General features: G+C 34.6%; 4 protein-coding genes and 1 pseudogene across 5 annotated transcripts; 4 read left to right on the plus strand and 1 right to left on the minus strand.

Moving 5' to 3' along the window:
- The first annotated feature begins 881 nt into the window (after positions 1–881).
- LOC111310100 (putative inactive receptor-like protein kinase At3g56050) lies at positions 882–5,662 on the plus strand. The gene is made up of 9 exons (XM_022909237.2): positions 882–1,098; positions 1,194–1,332; positions 1,784–1,855; positions 1,997–2,140; positions 2,237–2,374; positions 2,746–3,182; positions 3,599–3,789; positions 3,876–4,008; positions 4,821–5,662. The coding sequence occupies exons 1-9, from the start codon at positions 984–986 to the stop codon at positions 5,417–5,419; spliced, it is 1,968 nt and encodes a 655-aa protein (XP_022764972.1). The 5' UTR covers positions 882–983; the 3' UTR covers positions 5,420–5,662.
- A 423-nt stretch (positions 5,663–6,085) lies between these two features.
- On the plus strand, positions 6,086–7,161 carry LOC111310103 (non-classical arabinogalactan protein 30-like). Its single transcript, XM_022909239.2, has one exon. The coding sequence runs from the start codon at positions 6,484–6,486 to the stop codon at positions 7,012–7,014; it is 531 nt and encodes a 176-aa protein (XP_022764974.1). The 5' UTR covers positions 6,086–6,483; the 3' UTR covers positions 7,015–7,161.
- A 199-nt stretch (positions 7,162–7,360) lies between these two features.
- Positions 7,361–9,899, minus strand: LOC111310102 (uncharacterized; annotated as a pseudogene). Its single transcript, XR_016330238.1, has 5 exons — positions 9,693–9,899; positions 9,451–9,595; positions 9,185–9,342; positions 8,717–8,798; positions 7,361–8,633 (listed from the first exon to the last, which is right to left on the minus strand). The product of XR_016330238.1 is annotated as an uncharacterized LOC111310102 (transcript).
- Positions 9,900–9,966: 67 nt separating this feature from the next.
- Positions 9,967–14,178, plus strand: LOC111310101 (uncharacterized). The gene is made up of 4 exons (XM_022909238.2): positions 9,967–10,602; positions 11,811–12,296; positions 12,458–12,958; positions 13,731–14,178. The coding sequence occupies exons 1-4, from the start codon at positions 10,075–10,077 to the stop codon at positions 13,812–13,814; spliced, it is 1,599 nt and encodes a 532-aa protein (XP_022764973.2). The 5' UTR covers positions 9,967–10,074; the 3' UTR covers positions 13,815–14,178.
- A 4,693-nt stretch (positions 14,179–18,871) lies between these two features.
- On the plus strand, positions 18,872–20,762 carry LOC111309727 (uncharacterized). Its single transcript, XM_089748980.1, has 4 exons — positions 18,872–19,344; positions 19,459–19,535; positions 19,636–19,672; positions 19,790–20,762. The coding sequence occupies exons 1-4, from the start codon at positions 19,095–19,097 to the stop codon at positions 19,966–19,968; spliced, it is 543 nt and encodes a 180-aa protein (XP_089605106.1). The 5' UTR covers positions 18,872–19,094; the 3' UTR covers positions 19,969–20,762.
- Positions 20,763–22,844: the final 2,082 nt, after the last annotated feature.

The raw sequence follows: 22,844 nt of genomic DNA on the forward strand, positions 1-22,844 counted from the left end.
AACGACTTGGTCCATAATTACCAACTTTCTTTTTTATCTTTTCCTTATTTTTTGTCTCTGCCGGTATCGCCTTCTCCTCTACTTAACTTTTTTTTTTTCGCCGCCGTAAGTTTTACGGTTTATAAAGTCTTTTAATGGTTGATATTTTTAAGATGGTAAAAAGATAAAAGAAGATTTTGAATAAAAATTTAATAATTATTTAAATTTATAATATTTTATTATATTTAATAAAATTTTAAATTTTTTTATTTCAGAAAATTAACTCTATTTTCTTTGAAAAAATTTAATGAAAAAAAGTTAGATTATTTAATTTATTATAATAAAACGATAAAAATTTGAATAATTATTAAATTTTTATTCAAGTATTTTTTTATTCTTTATTTTTTATTTATTTACTTTTTATTAAATAAAATTATGTTAATAAAGATAAAATTAAAATTTTGTTATCCACATTGTTGAGGTTAATTAAATATTAAATTTATAATAAAATTTTTGTTAAAAATTATTATTTTAAAAAATTATGATATAGGGGATATGCTTAGATGTATTGAAAGAAAATATTATTTGATATAATAATTTTAAATATTACTGCTTTATAGCATTTTTTAACAAAAATAATAAAAAAGATTTTGTTAACCCTTTTAGTGTATTCCTTAATAAAATCTAATAAAAATAAAGTGGAAATAGAAGGGAAATAACAAATGAAATAGAATAAAATGAAGCTTTAATTAGTTAAAAAAAATTTTACCGCGGTTAAAAAATGAAATAAATGGAAATTTCAAAAAGGTAGGCATAAAATGGTTTCGGAGTTCAGTCGTTGAGTGTACGCGTTTTCAAACCCAAAACATATAGAAAAAGGAGGAAAATTGTCTGAAGGTATCGTGTTGGATTCAGCCTCTGACTCAACTGCGTGTTTCTCTTCCAACTCAGGGAAAATTTTCTGGGTTTTTGAAGTTAAGCTCTCTTAAACAATAAGAAGGAAGATGACGGTCATGAACAAGATCTGGAAGTTTGTAAGATTAAGACAAGAGTTTGGAGTTGGTGTTTTGCTGTTTTTGTTATGTCAAAGTTTGGTTTGTTGGTCGTTGAATGAAGAAGGTAAGTTTTTTTTTTTTTTCTCTTTTTTTGTTTTGGGTTTTGTTTGTTTCTTGGGAAAGTGGAGGAAAAAAGATGTTTTGGTTATGGATATGCAGGATTGGCTTTGTTGAGATTAAGAGAAAGAGTTGTGAATGATCCGTTGGGTGCTTTGTCGGATTGGAAAGAAGAAGATGGAGAGTTTGACCATTGTTCCTGGTTTGGTGTAGAGTGCTCGGATGGAAAAGTTGTTGTTTTGTAAGTTTTTCTTTTCTGTTCTCTGCCTTACTTTTTCTTGCTCCGATGATTATTTTTTTTTGGTGGATGCTGTTTGGTTTCAGAGAAAAGAAAGGAAAAAAGAATTGAAATTTTGAGTCTTTAGTAATCCTTTTTAACTTTTTGGTTGGGAGAGGTTAGTTTTAAGATATGATTATTAAGTATAACCATAATATCAAATAGAACTTTGATTTCCAATTTAAAGAAATAGCTTTCTGTATTGAAAATGCAAAATTTCATACTGTTTCAATGTCAAATGAACTGTTTGATGGATGTATGGCTCCAGTTATAAGTTTATGCAATAATTATGAAGTGAAATAACAGTCTTTTATTTATCAGGTTTGACTTGATACACTTTTGGATATACAAATTGTGATAGCTTATTTCCTTTAATTTGTTCAAAAATTTGATGGATGGAATGAATAAATTACAGGAACTTGAAAGATCTTTGTCTTGAAGGAACATTGGCACCTGAGCTTGGAACTCTATTTCACATTAAGGCCATGTAAGTGTCTTATGACTTGTTTAACTGATTGTTGATATTAAACGCTAAGTGCTTTCTTAGATGGTTGCTTGACAATCTCTTGAAGTTTACCCATTCTACTTTCTTCTATGCTCCATTTTGATGTTATTGTTTCCTCGACAGTGTGTTGCGGAACAACTCTTTTACTGGAATTATCCCTGAAGGGATTGGAGAACTGAAGGAATTAGAGGTGTTGGACTTGGGATACAATAACTTCAGTGGACCACTTCCACCTGAACTTGGTAGCAATCTGTCACTAACAATCCTGTAAGTCGACAATGTCAAACAATTTACGTCTCATTCCCGTAGGCTTTTTCTCTCTCTCACCCAGTATGATAACTTAATTTTATGCCTATGTTGCAGTTTACTGGACAATAATGAGCTTCTCAGTTGTTTCTCTCCTGAAATTTATGAACTTCAGAAGCTTTCAGAAACTCAAGTGGATGAAAACCAACTATCTAAGGCTGCTACATCATCTTGCAAGCATAGATTAAATACATGGTATGCCAGCACATTTGTGTAGAAGCCATTCTCATATAGCTAGATCTAACAAGTTAAAATATAGAAATGAGCATTCCTGAACAAGTTTAGTTGCATCATATTGTTCATTGTTCTTAGGCTCCTTTTAGTGCTGCTAATGTTGAAAACTGGATAAAGTTATATGTGAAATGTTTGTTAATATCTGTTTCACAAAAAAATAAAAATAAATAAATAACTCTTTGGCTGGATCAAATGGATGTAATTGTCATGAAAATTTTCTACCTTTAGTGATTATTAGCTATGTTCTGTTTCTTTCTAGTATAATTTTTCATTGGCTGTTCCTTTGTGATTATGTATTCTTATTGTTTAATCCTTCTTTATGCCTTTGCTAGGAATGTTGACCAATCTGAAGATGGAGTGCAAAGGAGACTGCTGCAAGATGCCACTTCTGCAATGTCAGTGGAACAACCCTTTATAAACTTTAATGTATCTTCATCTCCTTCTCATCCAACTGAAGGTCCAACTCCTCCTGCATCATCTGAACCTTCAGCAAATAGTACATATGCAAGAGATGCTCATCGACATTCCCCTCCTCCACCTCTTAAACCATCAGAACCTAACACTTCTGCTCCATCCCCTTCAGGAAGCAATTCTTCAAGTTCTCATTCTAGTTCAAATCATCAAACTGCAATACTGGTTGGAGCCATAGGGGGAGCCATATTTCTAATATTTATAGCCGTTGCCTTTCTCTTTAAAACTTCTAAGGTATCTACTGTGAAACCTTGGGCCACAGGGCTAAGCGGACAGCTTCAGAAAGCGTTTGTAACTGGTAATTCTTCTGCACCATTACAAAATTAGACAGTAGATAAAATTTAAAATCTTTCTTGATTTCAGATCATATTAATATTTTCAATCCAACTTAAGATGGTTGCTGAATACAGGACAAAGAACAATAGTTGAGATTTTAGTTTAATTCACTATAACCTAAAAACAAGTCTTCGTAGAATGAAAAATTATCATTACATGTCTCCTATGTGGCTGGCAACATAAGCTTTATGTCATTAATGAAAAGGGAATCATCCCAAATACAAAGCTCAAAAGAGGAAAAGGGACCTTTATTTGTTTTACTTTGGTGCATCAGTTATTGGTTGATATTTTATCCAACAGAAAAGTGTGCATCTTTTATTAGTAGCCTCAAATTCTCCCAGAATATCTATAATATATGATCGATTACTTGCATTTCAGGTGTACCAAAGCTGAAGAGATCAGAGCTTGAAGCAGCCTGTGAAGATTTCAGCAATGTAATTGGTTCTTCAACAATTGGCACTGTGTACAAAGGGACACTATCTAATGGGGTTGAAATAGCCGTGGTCTCTGTCCCAGTGAAATCTGCCAAAGATTGGTCAAAGAATTTAGAAACACACTTCAGGAAGAAGGTATTGTACTGAAAAAATCCATCTAGATACACATTCTTCATGTGTTCTTATGGTCTACCTAACTATTTCTATGTTTATGGTTTCAGATTGACACATTATCAAAAGTGAACCACAAAAATTTTGTCAACCTTCTTGGATATTGTGAGGAAGATGAGCCTTTCACTAGGATGATGGTTTTTGAATATGCGCCAAATGGCACTCTTTTTGAGCATTTACACAGTAAGTAACTAATTGTTTGTTTCGGTGTTTGTAGATGGACCTTTATTGCCTGTTACCAACATTTCATTTTTGCTCCCTTTGGGGGATCCTATTTCTGAAATAGAGTTTAAGCATTTAGCCTAAAGAATGCCTGGCCTTTCATAGGCTCCAATGGAGTCACCAAATTCTGCTACTTCAAGCATAGAATCTGGAGCTTAGTTAGCCATACTAATTTGTTCACAATATGATATTTATGTCAATTTCATTAATTTCTTATTCCTCTATATCGTATCATCCTTGTAGTTTGACCTTTTCAAAATAGTAACAAAAGACTTGGTCAGACTTCTTGTTTGTCCAACTTGTTGGTTTTTTCAATGGAAGGAAACTCATCCTGCACTTTTTGACTTCTGGGATATATGAATGCCATTCAGTTGACTTTATCTTGCAATATTGTTCGCATATGGTTTTTGTATAAATGAGCTGTTTCGTGCGAACCTGACATGTTGGAATGTCCTCGTGTCTGTGACAGTAAACCTTTTACCCTAGTATAGAAGAATGGAGGAAAAGAAACATTAGCTGCCTTTTTTCCATTTTTGTGCTAATGACTTCCAAGATGAAAGGTTAATCGATGCATATGGTTTCAAGGATCCTGTATGCTTAGAATTATGCATGGTAGTTTGCTACATAACCTGGCATTAGAAGATAATATGCTTCCCCACTTACCATGAAGAAGCGACATTATGTTTTTCATTCTTTGCAAGCATTTTCCTTTTACCTTTTTCTTTGGTGTTAAGCATTGAAGTAATCATTGTATCTTTTAATTGATATTGCAGTTAAAGAATCTGAGCACTTGGACTGGGCAATGAGGTTGAGAATTGTAATGGGCATGGCTTACTGCCTGGAGCATATGCACCAGCTGAACCCACCCATACCCCATAACAACCTGTCCTCCTCAGCTGTCAATCTAACAGAAGACTACGCAGCCAAAATCTTAGATCCTTGTTTCTGGAATGAGATGACTGCAGTAGAGAGGGAAACTGAACGAAAAAACCTTTCAGATACCCCACTAGCAAGCCTAGAAAGTAATGTTTATACCTTTGGTGTTTTATTATTTGAAATAGTAACAGGTAGGATGCCTTACTTGGTGGATAATGGTTCACTTGAAGACTGGGCATCGGACTATTTGAGAAGGGAGCAAGCCCTCATAGAGATGGTTGATCCTGCTCTAAGCTCTTTTGACAAGGAGCAACTCGAGAAAATTGGGGAGATCATAAAATCTTGTGCCCACCCTGCACCTCGACGGAGACCAGATATAAGAGAAGTCAGTGCAAGATTGAGAGAGATTACTGGAATTACACCTGATGGTGCAATCCCAAAACTTTCACCTCTTTGGTGGGCAGAGCTTGAGGTTATGTCTGCCGAAGCAAGCTAGGCAATGAAGTTGAGATTGTAAGTATGAAACTTGGATGTTTTCTCTATCTTATGTAGGTGGAGAGGCAAAAAGAAGATTGCCTGTAGCTCAACAGTGGTTGTATTTATTTTAGGGTAATGGAAAGTTGGCTGTATATATTTGAGATAGAGAGGAAATCCAGGAAATATTCCTTGCTTGTTTTGGCTTTCAGTGTGAAAATACATTAAAAAAAAAAAGGCATAATTGCATGCCCCTTGGTGTCCATTTGTTCTGATTTGTTCATTGTTACCCTCATTTTTGCAATGATGAATCAATTGGTTGCCCAATCGTGCATTCTTTCTCTGCCAAGGATATTATAGACTAATAATCCAGTTATCCATAAGAGAGTTGTATAAAGAATAGCAGATGGAGGAATCAATTGATGTGCATGAATTCAACTGTCTTATCTTTATTTTTAGATCGAAATCTTATAAACCTGAAAATGATGCTTGTGATTTCTAATCAAATGCTTATACAATTCATGTAAACAAATAGTGATACTCTGCAATGTTCTTTGATGAATAAAGTTCATCTTCATGAGTACGATTAAGTGGATAAAAAAGCCAGCTTTAATAGGATTGGTATCCGAAAATTTTAAAATTTTAAACAGGAATATCCATACATTTAAAATCGAAAAACTTATCCAAATATGAATCAAATCCATTGATTTTCAGACATGCTTGAAAATCTGACATCTCCTAGGATATGTCACTCATATGAAGTTTGAAGCCTTGGCTAGGTTTCGTATAGCAAAAGCCGAAAGGGCTCTTCCAAGGTCAGCTCCATAGTCTTATTTTTAACTCCAAGGTGATGGATGTCATTATAATTCATTGTTAATAATAAGAAAGTGGCCCTCACGTAAACAAATAGAGAATGAAAGACGAGAAGGTTGGTTATATAGTTGGTAGTTAGTAGCCTCCACGTCTATCAAAATTTGAAAGCTTTCCCCAACTATATATACCATCGCAGGGAGTAACCCTCCATCCCACAAGTCTCAGCTTTTTTCTTGATCTTCTCTCCAAGCTCCAAGCTGATATCCCTGAAAAATGGCTAGCAGCAGTCACCTAGCAGTTTTCATCTCGTCACTGTTGCTTCTCCCATTGGTCTTCCCCTCCATAGCTGCTTATGGAGACCTCCTAAAAGAGATGAAAACTGAGGTAGTTGTGGAGGGAATGGTCTACTGCCAGAGCTGTGATTATTATGGATCATGGTCCTTGTTGAAAGCAGAACCAATCGCTTCAGCTAAAGTTAGTGTCATCTGCAAAAACAAAAAGGATCAAGTTAGCTTCTACAAGGCTTTTGAAACAGACGGGAACGGCTACTTCTTTGCTGAACTTGAAGGGTTCCAAATGAGCCATTCTCTTTTGGACCATCCTCTCCAATCTTGCAATGTCAGGCTTGTTTCATCACCTCTTGAGAACTGCAACCTCCTCTCTAACATTAACAATGGACTCTATGGCTCCCCACTGCGTTATGAAAGCAAGAGACTCTACAGAAAGGATTATGAGGCTGTGATCTATGCTGCAGGTCCCTTGGCTTTCCGACCAGCACATTGCCCTGCCCCAACTCACAATTAACGTCACTACCGATTATCTTCGACCCGCACTGGATTAAGTTTTCATTTTGATTCTTGTTTTTCTGATCAGTCTAATTTTAATCCATCTATGTTGGTACATTGTTCTTTTTCTTGAATAAAATTGAACTCTGCTGCTGTTTTTGCTGCTTCAATTCCTTTTCCTTTTTCGTTTTATGACAGAAAGAGGAAACTCTCTTCTTCAATTTTTTTTTTCTTGCACTGTTTAGACAAGCCATGGGTATGAATCTCAAGCATACGTATTTATATGCAGTTAAGCTCCAACAAAGATCATAGGAAATGTCAAAAGGCACACAATACATTACGTTTCAAAATTGTCACATGAGCAAACAAGATGGAAACTCCATCTAGTCCAAGGTTTCTACATTCAAATAAATGTACCAAATCAGGATAAAGACTCAAGCAACTTCACTATAGCGATGTATCAAAACTCACTCTAGCACAAGTAATAAGTTTCTTTCTCCTAGAAGTCTAGTGGCATTCCAAACATCTTATTTATATCATCCATTGCTTCTTTTGTAAACAAAGTTGGCTCAAATAAATCACAACAACTTAATTTACCAGATGATTTTGATGGGGGCTGTTGTTCTTGATGTTCCAATTCATTGTCAGGAAGTACAGAAAACCCACCTAGATCAGGTGTCTTGACTGGTGCTTTGTCCTGCTTATTTCTCTTTGCCCTTACAAAATATATTGGCTTTCCAAACATGTTATTGATATCTTGCATAGCCTCCTTCAAGTTAATTGTAGGGTCAACTAAGCCATGGTGGCAAACATTTTCTACGATTGGCTCATCTGAAACGGTCGAACCAACAAATCTGTGAACCACTGTATCTCTCTAAGCTTTGTTTGGCGCAAACTTTGTGCATCAACATCATCTGAACTTTCAGGAGAAAGATCATTAGGACTGGGAAACTCAAAGACATTTAGATGCAAAGCAGATGACATAGAACCTCTTCTTGAATTTTGAGCCTCAATCTGTTCTAAGTTATCTTTCTCATCATTTCCATCTCCAGCCTCACTATTTCCTTCATCATCATCAACATATATTTTAAATGATTTGTCCTGAGGCTGACAAGTTCGAGTTCTACCCTGCTGCCCCTTTTCTTCACGTTGAATTGATGAGTTGATTCCACTATCCAAATTTTCATCAAACACATTAAATCCTATGTTCAGACTATGATGTTCTTTCTGTTGCCCTCGGTGTGATCTCCTGCCAATAGGAGCCATCTCCAAAGGTTCTCGAAACATCCTATTAATTGCATTCATTGCCTCCTTCATATTTATTGTAGGATCCACTATTCCATGATGGCGAGCATCTCCTGTTTCAGATTTACCAACAATAGCAGTATCAACAAAGGTCACAACGACCGTATCATCATTCCCAACCTTCCTGTGTTCATCCAACTCTTTTTCCATTAAAGCTCTCTTCTTGGACATATTTTTACTTCCAACAATCTCCTTCTTGCTCTCGACATTTTTACAATTATGTAATGCTGAAGACCTCTTATGTCTATCCTCTACTATGCATATGCCTTCCCTGTTTTCATTTAACTCGCTGCATTGGAAAGGCCTCCTGAGAGGTTTTCCTTCCTGGCGTTGCAGCACTCCAGGACATAATCAGGGAAAAAAAAAATAGACAATGAAAACAAGCACACTAGATAAACAACAAAGAGAACTACCTTAATTTTCTTCTTCTTATGTCTTTCCATCCGATCTAGGAATTGCTCATATGATTATGACCAAAATTGTACAGAGTGAAAATTAGTTAAATGAAAAACAAAGTCCCATGTTTATGACGAAAAGAACTCAACTTTAATACTATAATCAAGTAATAAAACGGTAAGCACATAACTTTTCCCTATTGCATTTCATTATAACATAGAATAAATTGCATGAAAAAGATGAACATAAGTCCATGGAAAGAGACATAAATAAATTTTCTGAAAAAATCCATTCAAAATTTGGTTCCTTAAATTCATTTTTACTTGATACCCGAGTTTAGTTACACATCACAAAAACCTCTAGAACTGCTAATTTGACAATTCTAACCGTCCAAATTCAGCAAAAATAATATCTTTAAACGGATTTACATATCATTCATATTAATTTTGAAAATTAAACAGAAAACTTAAAAAAAAAAACACACTTACTTTTGAACACCCAAATCTTACATTTTTTCAGCATCGTCAAATTTCTTGATCTTCTCATGGTAAAGAACATATGCTTGATAGTACAAAGACCGTTTTGTCCCTATATGATTCATCTCCATTCTTCTCAACAGCACTCTCGGGTCTTCCACAAAATCCATCTACTCACCAAAATAAATCAATCCAAAAATTAAAAAAAAAAAAAACCCAAAAAAATTATAAATTTCTTTAAAAAAGGAAGAATGGGTTCGATAGTTAAGTTAGTTTACCAACTGTAACCAAACCCGGAGATAGCGTAAATCGTTACGATAACGGCCGTCGGATTCGAATGTTTAGGTACATTTTTATTAGAACCGAGGTAGCTTCGCGGTTAGAATATGGGGTGGCAGCGATTCTTTGATTTTCTTAATCCCTCTGTAAAAAAAAAAAAAAAAATCCAAGTTCATACAAAAGATTTAATATTTCATAGAAAAGAAAATGAAAAATTGAAGCTAAAAAAAAAAGAGAGTACTGAAGCCAAGGGACTTGCCTAAGTATGATTTCATTTCAGATATTAATGAAGTAAAGAGATTTCCGTACATTGTCTCGTTTTTTTCCGCCATTTATTATTATTATTATTATTTTTTTTTGCAATGAAAATGGTTTTGGCCTGTGATTTTGGAACGAATGATTTTTGAATCTACGCTAAGGCGCTGATCGGGTCGGGTTCGGTTTGTGAGATTTGAATATCGGATCTAATCATGGGTTTCTTTTGTTAGTGAACAATGGGAAATATAAGTTAAGGGATATATTAGCAAAATATCCCCCAAGTAAATTTTAGCATCAAAATCCAAGCGCCGCCGCCTTCCTTCACACTTCAGTGTCCTCGCTTGCAGCAAAGTCACACTTCCCCGATGTCAAACCCTCACCCGAAACCCGACACAGAACCCCAAAAAACCTTCAACACCAATGACATCGACGAAGGAGGAGACGAAGGCGAAGACGAAAACGAAAACGACCTCAAAGACGATGAAGACCAAGACGACGACGTATTCGGAGAACCGAACCGTCCTAAACCTAAAACCCGTGAGGCTCAATACCGTTTGGATAAACTCAAAATGGACTCGCTACTCCAGCGAATGCAGAGTGGCCCCGTTTCGGTCCGAGTCCACGACGTGATCATAAAAGGGAACACAAAAACCAAGGACTACATCATTGAAGCCGAGACCGAGGAGTTGAAGAGCGTCGGCTCGATGCAAGAGCTCTTAAAAGCGTCGCAATTAGTCAATTTGCGGCTCCAAGCGCTTGAAGTTTTTGATTCTGTGAAAATCACGCTTGATTCGGGTCCACCGGAATTGCCTGGAACTGCTAACGTGATTATTGAGGTTGTTGAGACAGCAAGCCCTCTTTCGGGACAGATTGGAGCTTATACGAAAGCTGAGGTGATATTTTTAATCTGATTTTTTAATATTTATTTTTGCTTAATCTGCTTGTTTTGATTTCCATATGTTTGGTTACTGAGAAATTGGAGCAACACCGTGAGGGAAAATTGTTGCAATGTGGCTTTTGTAGGCTTTAAGTTTAAATGAAGTTCTAGAAAATTTGGAATGCAAAATTAGGTTGAATTTGATATGCTGAAATGAAAATGTTGTTAAAATTCTGGTGACTTAATTTATTTAAAATGATGTTCTGATTATATTTTTTGGTGAAAAATTCGATTGTGGAAGCTGTATTTCAAGGAATAACTATATAGCCGTGCTGTATTATATTATGTATGTAGAATGTCCCAAGTTCAGCCAACCCCAGAGCATAGGATATAAGGCTTAGTTTGTTGTTGTAGAATGTTGCAAGTTAAGAGGATTTGTTCGGCTGGATGCTGGAGTATTGATCTTTATTAAGGATTTAGATGGATAGAAGAGTAGAAAAGATGCCTGTTGAATGAGGCTGCATATAAACAATTCCACCTCCCAAAATTTTTAACCGTCAAATAAGTTTTGTAGAAGCAAGAATGAAGGTGCATTTTGCTGTCTTTTTGTGACATTTTTGCCATGTATCATACACAGAGTTGTTTGGACATTTCACGGCACTCAACCTGCATACGTAATCAATGTAGTTATAAATTGGTTGTTACATGTCAGGTGTGAGTATCACAAGTATAAACTATAGATGTCTATGTGATCATAATATTTATACTGGCTTTGAAATGGCACTCATTTCTGTGAATTTGAAGCATACTACCTCAATCTGGTTTTTAAATTCATAAAATGCTGTTGTAGGCTAGATCTTCTACAGTAGAAAGGGTACGTACCTATTGAATGAGGCTGCATATATACAATTCGACCTCCCAAAATTTAAACTGCCAAATAAGTTTTGCAGAGGTAAGAATGAAGGTGCATTTTGTTGTGATTGTGTGACATTTTTGCCATGCATCATACACAGAGTTGCTTGGACATTCCATGGCACTCTATCTGCATACGTAGTCAATGTAGTTATACGTTGGTCATTACATGTCAGGTGAGTATCACAAGTATAAACTATAGATGTATATGTGATCATAATATTTATACTGGCTTTGACATGGCACTCATTGCTGTGAATTTGAAGCATACTACCTCAATCTGGTTTTTAAATTTGTACAATGCTGTTGTAGGCTAGATCTTCTACAGTGGAAGGATCTCTCAAGTACAAAAATTTGCTTGGACATGGGGATCTTTGGGATGGTTCACTAGCATATGGCTATGATCACTCAGCGGAGTTAAGCACTGGCGTGTTTTTGCCCAGATTAAAAGGATTGGTAACTCCTGTCACAGCACGAGCATACTTAATGTCCCAAGATTGGCTAAAATTTTCTTCTTACAAAGAGCGATCATTGGGTCTCTCTCTTGGTTTATTTTCTAGCACATATCATGATGTGGCATACAATCTTGCATGGCGTACCTTGACAGATCCATCACAAATGTCATCAAGATCCATAAGGAGGCAGCTTGGGCATAATTTACTTTCTTCTTTGAAGTATACCTTTAAATTTGATAGGAGAAATTCATCAATGAGGCCAACTCGGGGTTATGCTTTTGTTTCTACTACTCAAGTTGGTGGCATTGCACCTGATAGTCGGAGCTTACGATTTCTGCGGCAGGTATGAATTACGTGTGATCTTCCTTTTTTACTGCGTTTCTATTTGTAGTTCTTAGAAGCATTCTTTGTTTTGTCTCACAATCATGCATTTTTATTTGTTTGGTAGAATTGCTGTTGCTTTCTTTGTTTTATCATTTCTTTTTCTGTTGATATTTATGACAGGAGTTTGATCTTCGTTTCGCTGTTCCTCTTGGATTTTATGGTGCTGCTCTTAATTTTGGGATTTCTGGTGGTGTTGTCTTTCCATGGGGGAATGGATTCTTGAATAAGCCATCATCCCTGCCCGAAAGATTCTTCTTAGGTGGCAACATATCTCCAGTCTGCGCTTTAGGAGGGCCAACAGCATTATGGGGATTTAAGACAAGGGGAATGGGTCCAACAGAGCCAAAAAGACAGGTTAATGATGAAAATGCTGATCCTTCTGGGGTGGATTTTCTTGGAGGAGATCTTGCTGTTACTGCTTTGGCAGACCTTTCTTTTGATATTCCATTTAGGTGGTTTAGAGAAAAAGGAATTCATGCTCATGTTTTTGCATGTGCTGGTAATGTGGCCAAGTTAACAGAGAATGAGTATCGAAATTTCTCTGTTCAGAAGTTTGTAGAGTCACAGCGGAGTTCTGTAGGAGTTGGACTTGTTGTCCCAACAAGTTTATTCCGCATGGAGGTTCGCTTTCTCTCTTGCTGTCTCTTCTCTCTCTCCAAATATTTTCAATCTAAGCAATTGAGAATTTTTAAGACGTTGGTTTCTATTCTGTTTTATATAATTTTATTGATAGTCTAACTTACTAGGATCTCATTTTCCCTGAATGCAATATCATCAAATCTAAGCTGAGGCAGCAGAATTTGAACTTAGGACCTCCCCTTTGGAGGTAACCATAGCTGCAATACGCTATTTCCTTGGCCGTAATACTGAAACTAGGGGAAGGTTAAGTACTATATCTGTTATATGTTGAGAAATGACAAATTGGAATTCAGAACTTCAAGACAAATAAAGGTTCGAGCAGTATGAGAGGATAACACAGCTTTAGAATATTTGACTGAACATATAGGTTCCATAATGCTGTTCAAATTAATCAGTTTTTTTTTCTTGTGAGGGAAAATGTATGCCCAAGGCAGTTAAGATTCATCTTGCAGAAATTTCATGCTTCATATTGACGCTATTCAAAAGATTGCTAACCATCTGCCTCTTTTTAAGGCAGCCGATGCCATTTTTATCCTTTTTTTCTTGACTGTTTTGAATGTGTTGACTTTCTTGATGAGACAAAGATATGGTATAATTGAGTAGATTCTATGTAATTGCTTGAGTTCCTGACAGGACCAATGACATTTACTTTTGTCTCCCTGCTTTCTACTTTGTCTGTTTTTTTTTTTTTTTTTGCAAGTCTTGGAACTGGCATTTTTGCATCTAACATGATTTTTCCTCCTATTTGTGTCAGCTTAACTACTGCTATATACTGAAGAAGTTCGATCATGATCGGGCAAAAACTGGCGTTTGGCTTACCTTCACTGGTGCATCATAAAATTTTGGACTTAATATCAGTGTCCGGCACTGAGACAACACATCAATCCTGTCATCCAGGCAACTTCATTGTTCCATACCTCGGAAATTCTTCTTCATTTCTCGGTATGGTAGTATTTCAGAACACTGTTGTTTTCTCCCTAGTCAAAGTGTAGTTTCACATTTTGTTGGGCAAATTCAGAAGGCTTACTTTTCAGCTCTAGAGTAGAGGGAAATAATGGTACTTATAGCAACCCATTCTTCTCGGCCTGATAAAATTACTCAACTTTTTAATCTCGTTTTCGAAATTGTTTATTTGAGCATCTGATTGTTCATTGATTATGGGAAAATATTTGTGAGGAATGCAAATTTTGTCCCCTTTTTCATTTTCCTTCCAAGTTCATGATAGCTTGTTAGAATACCGCATAATTTTGACTGCATAAAATCGAGTGCATAGGCCTCCCCACGTCGGGAAGGTTAGGTTTGTGTCTCAGCGTTTATATGGGATTCCGCATTAACTCAAAATAAATGATTTTGGAGTTAATAGTATATTTTATCTTTGAAAAATAAAAAAACCCATATCTGTGCGTGCTTGTAATCCTACCGTGACACCCTTATGGGCTCACCAAATGTGGCATATCGAGGCTTCTCAGGTAAGTAGGTTTTGATTTCCGTCTCGCGTGAGACAAGCTTTTGGTCGGAAAGGTTTGGGGTGTGTGTATTTTTATGAGATTTCATATTAACTAAATCAGTTTTAGAGTTAATGACGTGTTCTGTTTCAAAAAAAGAAAAAAATCCAGTGCATGGAGTCAAAATTCACAGAGATATTAGTTCACGTGAGAAAAAAGGGCGACGAGAGATTATGATTGTGGACTCTATATTCAGAATTATTTGGGCTGCCCGAAAGGCCCAACTCAAAAAATTAGAGCCCCGGCTAGATGTGTTGGTGTTTATCAGCTGTTGGGATTTGGCAGGCCACTTTGAATCTAACCCAATAACCCATGCCTTTGGAAGGCCATCCTATTGGGTTGTTAAGGCCTTTCAAATGGGCCTCCAGGATAGGCTCTCTGGTGAAGACAAGTAGTTTCTTTTTTTTTTTTTTTTTTTTAATTTGGAATATTTTCTTTCATCATAAGAATATTATGGCAGGTAACATGTTGCATTCAAGGTGCAGATAAAAAATGGCTTTGAGATTAAAATATCAATATAATAATTTATTAGTCTTTATAAATGTTTCTAAGGGAAGCAACCAATAAAATATATAAAATTGGTAAATCATTTAGCATATTACTATATTCAGCATAAGTTTCATACAAATTGTAATAGCATTTTTTCAAACTAAAAGGCTTTTTTATTAAATTAAAAAGTTGATTAAAAAAAAATTAATTATATATTTTTTGTGAAGTAAAAGACAGACATCCGATCCGTATTAATAGGATCACGTATTTTCATGCACATTAAAAATTATATAAATAAATTTTAAAAAAAAAAGACAAAAACAAGGGCACCTTTGAGGTTGACTTTCTGGTCGGCAAATTGAAGCAGAATCTGTCGGAAACCAGATCTTTTTGTATAATAATTTTCACAGGCCAACCAACCTTGATTTATTTGTTAAGATTACTCTTCTTTTAGAGAGAGAGAAAAAAAAAAAGGAAAATGTTATTTGAAGACCTGTAGTAATGTGTTTTGTTGGTAAACATGAGAAAATCCAAAAAAAAAAAAAAAAGAGAAAATACATTCTTAAAATTATTATGAAAGAAAATTATATTATGACAAAATCCGAGATTCCCTTATAGTCTTATCTGAAAATTGTATTTTTTAAGGATGAACATTCATTTCTTTTGGTTTTTTTTTTTCCTTAGCCAAAAAGGGAGATTAGCAGTAAGAGACAAGCAAGGACGACCTTCATTTCTAATCTACTTAAAACATTACTATTCAAGAATTTAAAATACGATCGCAACCACGTCTCGTTTATCATGATTATAGATATAATAAATAAAATAATAATAATCATGTTTTTTGTGATTGTAAGTTTTTTTTAAAATTTTTTATAATTTATCATAAAATAAAATAAAAATATAATTTAATTAAAATAATATTTATTTATAATATTTAAAATAATTTATAATATTTTAATTTTAACGTCTCGTTATAATCATAATTTTTCGTTATAATATTATTTATGGATGTAATATGCTATTTTTAATATGAACGACGATTTATACTTGTATTACAATAAATAACAGTGACAAAGAATGATGCTACCGCTAAAATAGCGATCACTATATTGCGTTATAGACCCTATATAAATCCATTTCCTATTGTTTCCCCGAAGCTTAGGCTAATTAATTCCCACCAGTCAATGCGCAACAAATTGCGTTTGTTCTCCCTCAATCTTGTTGTTCACCGGCCAAACATAAATACTAAATATAAAGAAAACTTAAATTATATGTTTGAAAAAAATCTATAAGTGGAAACTCTAATTATATGCAGCGAATCAAGACATAATTCTATATATATATATATAAATATATATTGCACTTTCTTCACGCATGCTTTTCACTGTCAACTCCCTAGCAAGACCAACCAATAGTGTTGGTTTCCCCTGCAGAAAACTTTTCTTGGACGGCTGTGATTTCACCCCAAGATGCCCGTGCACTCTAAACAACTTTTGAGTTAAGAATTTTAAACTTTTTTCAGTTTGTAGTTATCTGCTGCTGCGATCATGCTGGGAAAAGAGCTCTTCTTTTCACTCCAAAAATGCATGCATGGAGAAAGAGAAGACACACGAGGATGGAATTGGAATACAAGGTTTCATGCTGAAAAATTAATGTTATGTTCATCTAAACAGCCCTTTCTTCTTTTTTTTTTCAAAAGTTCTTTTCGTCAGATCATGTGAAATATATAACGGTAGCTTACAGCTTCATGTTGATCATGAAATATAGTACAATTTCATTCAGTTTAAATTCAATATATATATTTTTTATTTTGACAAAAGAAGATTCAAAGTTCAAGCCCTTCTATTTTATTAGAATCATACATCAACAACTGAACCAAATGATTTGGTGTCACTTAAAGTCAATATTAAGTACAATTAAACTCAATGTTTTTTTTCCTTGAGAACTATAAAACGAAAAACCTTTTATATTAATCTGCTTTTCTTTTACAACCTGTCTTGTCCAACTTTAAATTTGGGACTGAAGGGAGGGTTAGGGAACTTTGGGATTGGATTTCCTGTTGTGAATTCTAGTGTAACAGGCATTGAGTGGTCCATGCCATGGCCAAGAAGGCAAGGTCAAGTTGACCCTTGTCTAGCTGTAAGGAGCATAGGAAACGAAGAAAATGTGTTTTTTTTTCCTTCTTAAAACTATTATTCAATTGCAGAAGTTTCTGCCTTGATCAGTTCTGTTATAAATGGTGTCTGTCCCACCTCTATATGAAGTCATCAAGGCAACCCCATCATGCCATTTCTGCACTGGCAATCGTTTTGAAATGCCCATTTCATAATATTTTCAAAGTTGTCTCCCCTAAACTTTCTCCTAGGCCAAGCACTGCAAATATGTCACCATCCCCCAGCCAAAGAGAGAGATATCAAACTGATCAAGAGATATAATAATGGCATCAAAATCAAGATATACCCACAGCTGATACAAGATCTTAAATAATCAATAGACTATATAGTAAGCAAAAGTATATATTAAAAACCCAATCATTTCAATCTTATATATATACATATATGTTAAACATAGTCAAATAAATCTTACATAAAAAACTTTTGCTTACAGACATTCTCTTGTTTAGTTGGCCCACCGCCAAAGATGGTCCACACGTATGGCAATTTATACTTTGGTTTGGTGAAGGTGGGGTCTCATTCAGAATAATGATCAAGCAAAGAAAAATTGAAGACGCAAAGAGAAGATTACCAAATTTTCTTAGTTTTTCATAGAAGGATGACTCTATTTTGGCTAGAAATAGTGAAGGGTTTGAGTCTTCAAATGGGGACAAAAAGACATACCCGTGATTCCCGACGGAAAGACAGTGGCATTTTTCTAAGTTTGTGAGTGGGTGAGTGACAGGCAAGCACCTTTTTTAACTCCCCATTGATTGATGAGAAACTAAAGTGTATATGCCTTAATAGCACGCATGCAATAGGTCTTGCTCTTTTGCCTTCTTTATTTATGTCATCTTGGTGAAAGTCACGAGCTGACATGCGCTAACCATTTCTTTTAGAGCCAAGCCAGCCAACAGTCCACAAGCTACTCGTTTACTGTGCATACTAGTTAGCCAAATCTAATCTTTATTTTTTCCTAAGACTATCGAAAATTAAATTCTAATCACTATTAATTAAGAATTCGATGTTTCATTATTAAAAGATAGGACTGTAAGTGAATTTTATTTTGTATAGATCTCTTAGAATTATATATCAATTATCATTTTCATTCACTTTCTATTAATTTTACGCCAATTATTCATCTCAAATGGATCAATTTGTTGAAGGGTTATGATAATTAAGCAAAATATTGAAAGTAAAACATGATTTTTGTAATTGAAATGAAAAAGTGAGAAGAGGAGAAGAAGTTTAATTCAAAGTCTAAATTGCAGTAGCCAAACTCTATATAGTAATAGTTAATTAATTTAGTCCTCAAGCCATTGGTTTAATAGCTAAAGGCGTTTGAAGGAAAATCAAAGACTTAGTTTCGAGCCAGGCCTCCCCTCTCCTTCTTATTTGTATTAGGACTTTATCTTCCTAATGTAACAAAAAAAAAAAATAGTTAATTTCTATTAGAAGACAATGGTCCCCCTTTGGTAATTTGGCTGGATCTTAATTCTTATTCTTATAATATATAGTAAATATGTTTGGTCACCGCGAAGATAGCAATTAATAAGTTATATAAAAGCGTCTCGCATTCAGTTACTTTCATTGATTAATTAATGTCTAATTATATTACTAATCATAATTATTACTTTATAAATACACATGCATAATAATTAATTATGCATCATGCATGGAGGTCGTATAAACTATATGTAAAAAACAGTAGACAAAGACAGAGAGAGAGAGAGAGGCATCTCCCCATGTTTGTCAAAGGGCTAGGGTTGAACCTATTTGCTTCAATTAAAGTTTCATTTCTGTTGTATTCTGAAGAACAAAATCTCAATATTCCTCTCTTCCCTGATCTGAGGTGAGAAAAGCAGCTGATTGAAGACATTCAAGAGTCATTTTCTAGGTTTAATTCTCTAGATGACTTACTCTTCTTTGATCATTTGCTTAAGACTTGAAAACAAAGGCAGCTAAAGATTCATGATGGGAATTAGTAGTGATAGCTTTGAACATTCCGAGACCAGCCACAACAACAACGAAGATGAAAAAGAAGAGGTTAACAAGGTTAATGGAGAGAGCTCTAGCAATAGCTCAGTTGAAGAAAATGAAAACAAGTCTGCTTCTGGATCTGTAAGGCGGTATAATCGTTCCAAGACACCGAGACTCAGGTGGACACCGGATCTTCATCTTTGCTTTGTTCATGCAGTTGAAAGGCTAGGAGGACAGGATAGTAAGTATATATATATATAAAAGCCAGTTAAATTCTGGGTTTTTTTTTTAAAAATTTTTTATGATTAATTTGAACCCTTAACAACAGTTTAAACCCCAAATATTCTTGATGCAGGAGCAACACCCAAGTTGGTTCTTCAATTGATGAACATCAAAGGCCTTAGCATAGCTCATGTGAAGAGTCATCTACAGGTTGTTTTTTTTTTTTTTTTTATGTGCCAAAGTTTCTTAGACAAATATGATTTTTGTTGTCAAATTTGATATATATCTTATTTTGAATTTGTTTTGGTAGATGTATAGAAGCAAGAAAATTGATGACTCCAATCAAGGTAATTAATTGGCTTAATTTATTTCAATCTATGAGTATTTAACAGTGCACAGACTTTAGGGTTTGCTTTAAATATATAAGAAAGTGCATATTTCCATATATGTGGCAGTTATGTCAGACCAAGGGCTTATGTTTGAAGGTGGAGATCACCATATATACAAACTTAGCCAGCTTCCCATGCTTCACAGTTTTATTAATCAAAGGCCTTCTTCAAGTTTTCGGTATAAAAGCTATTATCTTTTTCACTATTTTGAAATTTTTAGGTATCATATGGTCATATTTTCAACTGAAAAATGAAAATTATGATTAATTACCTTATGTTTTTCTTCTAATTTTTTAAGGTATGGCTCTCACAGTGCATTGGATATAGCAAGAAAAGGGCTTTATAGTTCAGTTTCAGAGAGAATATTTGGAAGCTATAACAACAATTCACTTAGCTTTAGTTCTCAAATGGCTGATTGTGGGGAAGCTGCTGCTTCAGGAAGACCTCACCAAACTTTTCATGGATCCTGGCAAACACAAACAAGACCAAGCTGCAGATCAATGGGTTCCACTTTCACAACCCAATTTCAAGAGAGAGGAACCGATCAACTTAAATGTTTGAGCAGCATTGGTAATTCACCACAAAAAAATAGTTGGAAAATGAGTCAAGACGCCCAACTAGACAGGCTGAAGAGGAAGACATTGGACGCGAATCAAGACTTGGATTTGAATTTATCCCTGAAAATAACAACCCCAAAAAATGATGAATTTGAAAAGGGTACTTTGGATTTGGAAGGGGGATTTGATAGCAGTTTGTCTCTTTCTCTGGCTTCATCTTCATCATCATCTTCAAAACTTAGAAAACATGCAAGGACCATGGCAAGTACCCTAGATCTGACTTTATGAATGAGACAAATATTCTGAGTGAGATCTTGAAGTACTTGTCCAAATGTGAGCAGCCATGCTCATAATCAATGTGAATCATTGTCAAAAACTAGAACACAAGGTACATTATCAATCAACCACTTGTTTTCTTCTTTAGTTGTTTTCATTGTTTCTTTGTGCATGAATTCCGAGAAATATTGAATGAATATATAATAATTTTATAGCATTACTAGTTGGAGAGCCGGTACTTATGTTTTCATGGAGGAGATTTAACCGAGGCTCTCTATATCCTAGATACTCTTGCTTAATAATAAAATAATTACTAGGGGAAATAAACCAAAAAAATTAAGAAAAAAAATTAGGATTATTGATCAAGAACCATGTCTTGAACAAAGCTAACCTAAGTATAATCTTTAAATTACACCTGATACTGTATTTATATGTTGCCAGAAGCGACTGCCTTTTCATATGTTTTATAATAAAGTGATCTTGAAAACAGGATAAGAGTAAATATATAAAGGTAGTAGTTATTGAAATGTGTTGGAGAGAATCATGGAGATTGCTGGCTATATATGTCTTTTTTTTCTTTTTTTAATTTTTGGTCAGTCTTTTGTCAGAGGAACTTTCTTAACAGTGAAATTTACCTTATACTAGTTCCCGGAAAACTTTTGTTACTTAAATTTTATATATATATATATATGATACAATCACATTCCTATCTAATGTGGGATAAGAATCAAAATCCGATCTCATTAGGGTAAAGGGTATAACATCCTGTTTGACAAAAGGATTTATCTTATATCATATATCAAGTAAAATTAAGTTTAACGTTAATTAATACATGATTAAATACCTAAGACTATGTTTTTAACTCTTAGCAATCCGGTCCTAACAGTTGGAGCTTGGAAGTTAATTTGGAACAAAACAGACTCCAAACATGGTTGTCTGCCATGCAATTAATATTTCCAAAAGGCAAAAATAAAAGAGAAGAAATAGTGTGCATGTATATATGTTTCAATTTCCCTTCCTTCCCATAGGGGTTAATGTGACAGATGAAATATATATATATAAAGAAAAATGTCATCTCCAGCATCATTGAGCTTTGGTTAATATATGTCATATGAAGGGTTTTTATAGTAGCTTTTTCTGAGTATGGTTCTGACTGTTCATTTTTTCACAGATGCGAAAAAGGAACCCTATACTGGGATCTGGCCAATCATATTGCTTAAAACTTCCAATCATATTGCTATATATTACTCTAGTTATCTTCCAGCTTATTTACTTTTTCTTAGCAAGTTATGTATGGATCATGCATGTTATTCAAGTGGAAAATGAATAATGCTCAAAGTTCCTCTCACCCTTCTTTCTTCAGTACTTATAGGGTTTCAATTTCAATAATTTGAACTTGAATTGTTCTTGCAGCGATGATCTCTAAGTATTTTCCATAACAGCTTTTCAGACGTGTATATATACATATATATATGACTTGTATTTGAATCCACAAATTCCAACCGTCCATTTTTCATTCCTGACAGTTCCCTCATCCAACTTCCGGTAGCTTGTATTTGTCATGCATGGTGGCCGCTTAGACAAAGCAGTGCTTGCTTTTTGGAAGATTTCCATGACACTCCAACCCAATAGAGGAAAACTATCGATAGCACATCGATTTATAAAGAAATGATCGAAGTCATGCAATATCAAAATCTATGGAGTATTATTGATCAATAAAATCGGATTTAATTATAAGTTAATACTAAATTTAAGTCATATTATCAAACACGTAAAATAAAATTTTTTATATGAATTTATCTACTTGTCTTAAGAGATAAATTTTTGTAAGATTGGAATTTGGTTTTTGATACTTCAAATTTCTTTCTTCAATTTCTCATTAGGTCTTTGGTTTGTATAAAAAAATTCATTTCATTTTAAGGACTATCATTAAGATATTGGGGAAAAATAAAAAACGTAGTGTAACAGTTTCAGATAGATTAGATCAAAGCTTTTAGTTCTCAAATCAATTGATCCATTTACTTAATTGGGCCTATTGGAAGTCCAAATTTGTCTCAGGAACAGGCTTGGGAATTGAGGCTTAACTAATTTTTCTTTGTCTGAAAGAAGTGATCCAAGGCTCAGCCCAGAATTCAAGCCTAGATTATGACTTAAGGTTGAGCCCAGCAACCAAGCCTAGAACAAGCACTTAGCCCACGTACGTAAAAGTGAAAGTGAAGAGAACAAAAATAACAATTACCGATCGAAATTGAGCAACGGATGAGGTTTTGATATCCTTTAGGACAAACCCCACACCC

Source organism: Durio zibethinus, chromosome 19 (assembly GCF_047325235.1).
Source record: "Durio zibethinus cultivar Kanyao isolate XHJ-2024 chromosome 19, ASM4732523v1, whole genome shotgun sequence".
Classification (NCBI taxonomy): domain Eukaryota; kingdom Viridiplantae; phylum Streptophyta; class Magnoliopsida; order Malvales; family Malvaceae; genus Durio; species Durio zibethinus.

What these genes read in the sequence shown, in the direction of transcription:
- LOC111310100 (XM_022909237.2), top strand. Translation starts at nt 984, where the DNA reads ATGACGGTCATGAACAAGATCTGGAAGTTTGTAAGATTAAGACAAGAG. An exon ending in TTGGTCGTTGAATGAAGAAG is followed by an intron (nt 1,099 to 1,193) that starts GTAAGTTTTTTT and finishes ATGGATATGCAG; the next exon opens with GATTGGCTTTGTTGAGATTA. An exon ending in TCTTTTTGAGCATTTACACA is followed by an intron (nt 4,009 to 4,820) that starts GTAAGTAACTAA and finishes TTGATATTGCAG; the next exon opens with TTAAAGAATCTGAGCACTTG.
- LOC111310103 (XM_022909239.2), top strand. Translation starts at nt 6,484, where the DNA reads ATGGCTAGCAGCAGTCACCTAGCAGTTTTCATCTCGTCACTGTTGCTT.
- LOC111310101 (XM_022909238.2), top strand. Translation starts at nt 10,075, where the DNA reads ATGTCAAACCCTCACCCGAAACCCGACACAGAACCCCAAAAAACCTTC. An exon ending in GAGCTTATACGAAAGCTGAG is followed by an intron (nt 10,603 to 11,810) that starts GTGATATTTTTA and finishes ATGCTGTTGTAG; the next exon opens with GCTAGATCTTCTACAGTGGA. An exon ending in GCTTACGATTTCTGCGGCAG is followed by an intron (nt 12,297 to 12,457) that starts GTATGAATTACG and finishes TATTTATGACAG; the next exon opens with GAGTTTGATCTTCGTTTCGC.
- LOC111309727 (XM_089748980.1), top strand. Translation starts at nt 19,095, where the DNA reads ATGATGGGAATTAGTAGTGATAGCTTTGAACATTCCGAGACCAGCCAC. An exon ending in AAGGCTAGGAGGACAGGATA is followed by an intron (nt 19,345 to 19,458) that starts GTAAGTATATAT and finishes TTCTTGATGCAG; the next exon opens with GAGCAACACCCAAGTTGGTT. An exon ending in ATGTGAAGAGTCATCTACAG is followed by an intron (nt 19,536 to 19,635) that starts GTTGTTTTTTTT and finishes TTGTTTTGGTAG; the next exon opens with ATGTATAGAAGCAAGAAAAT.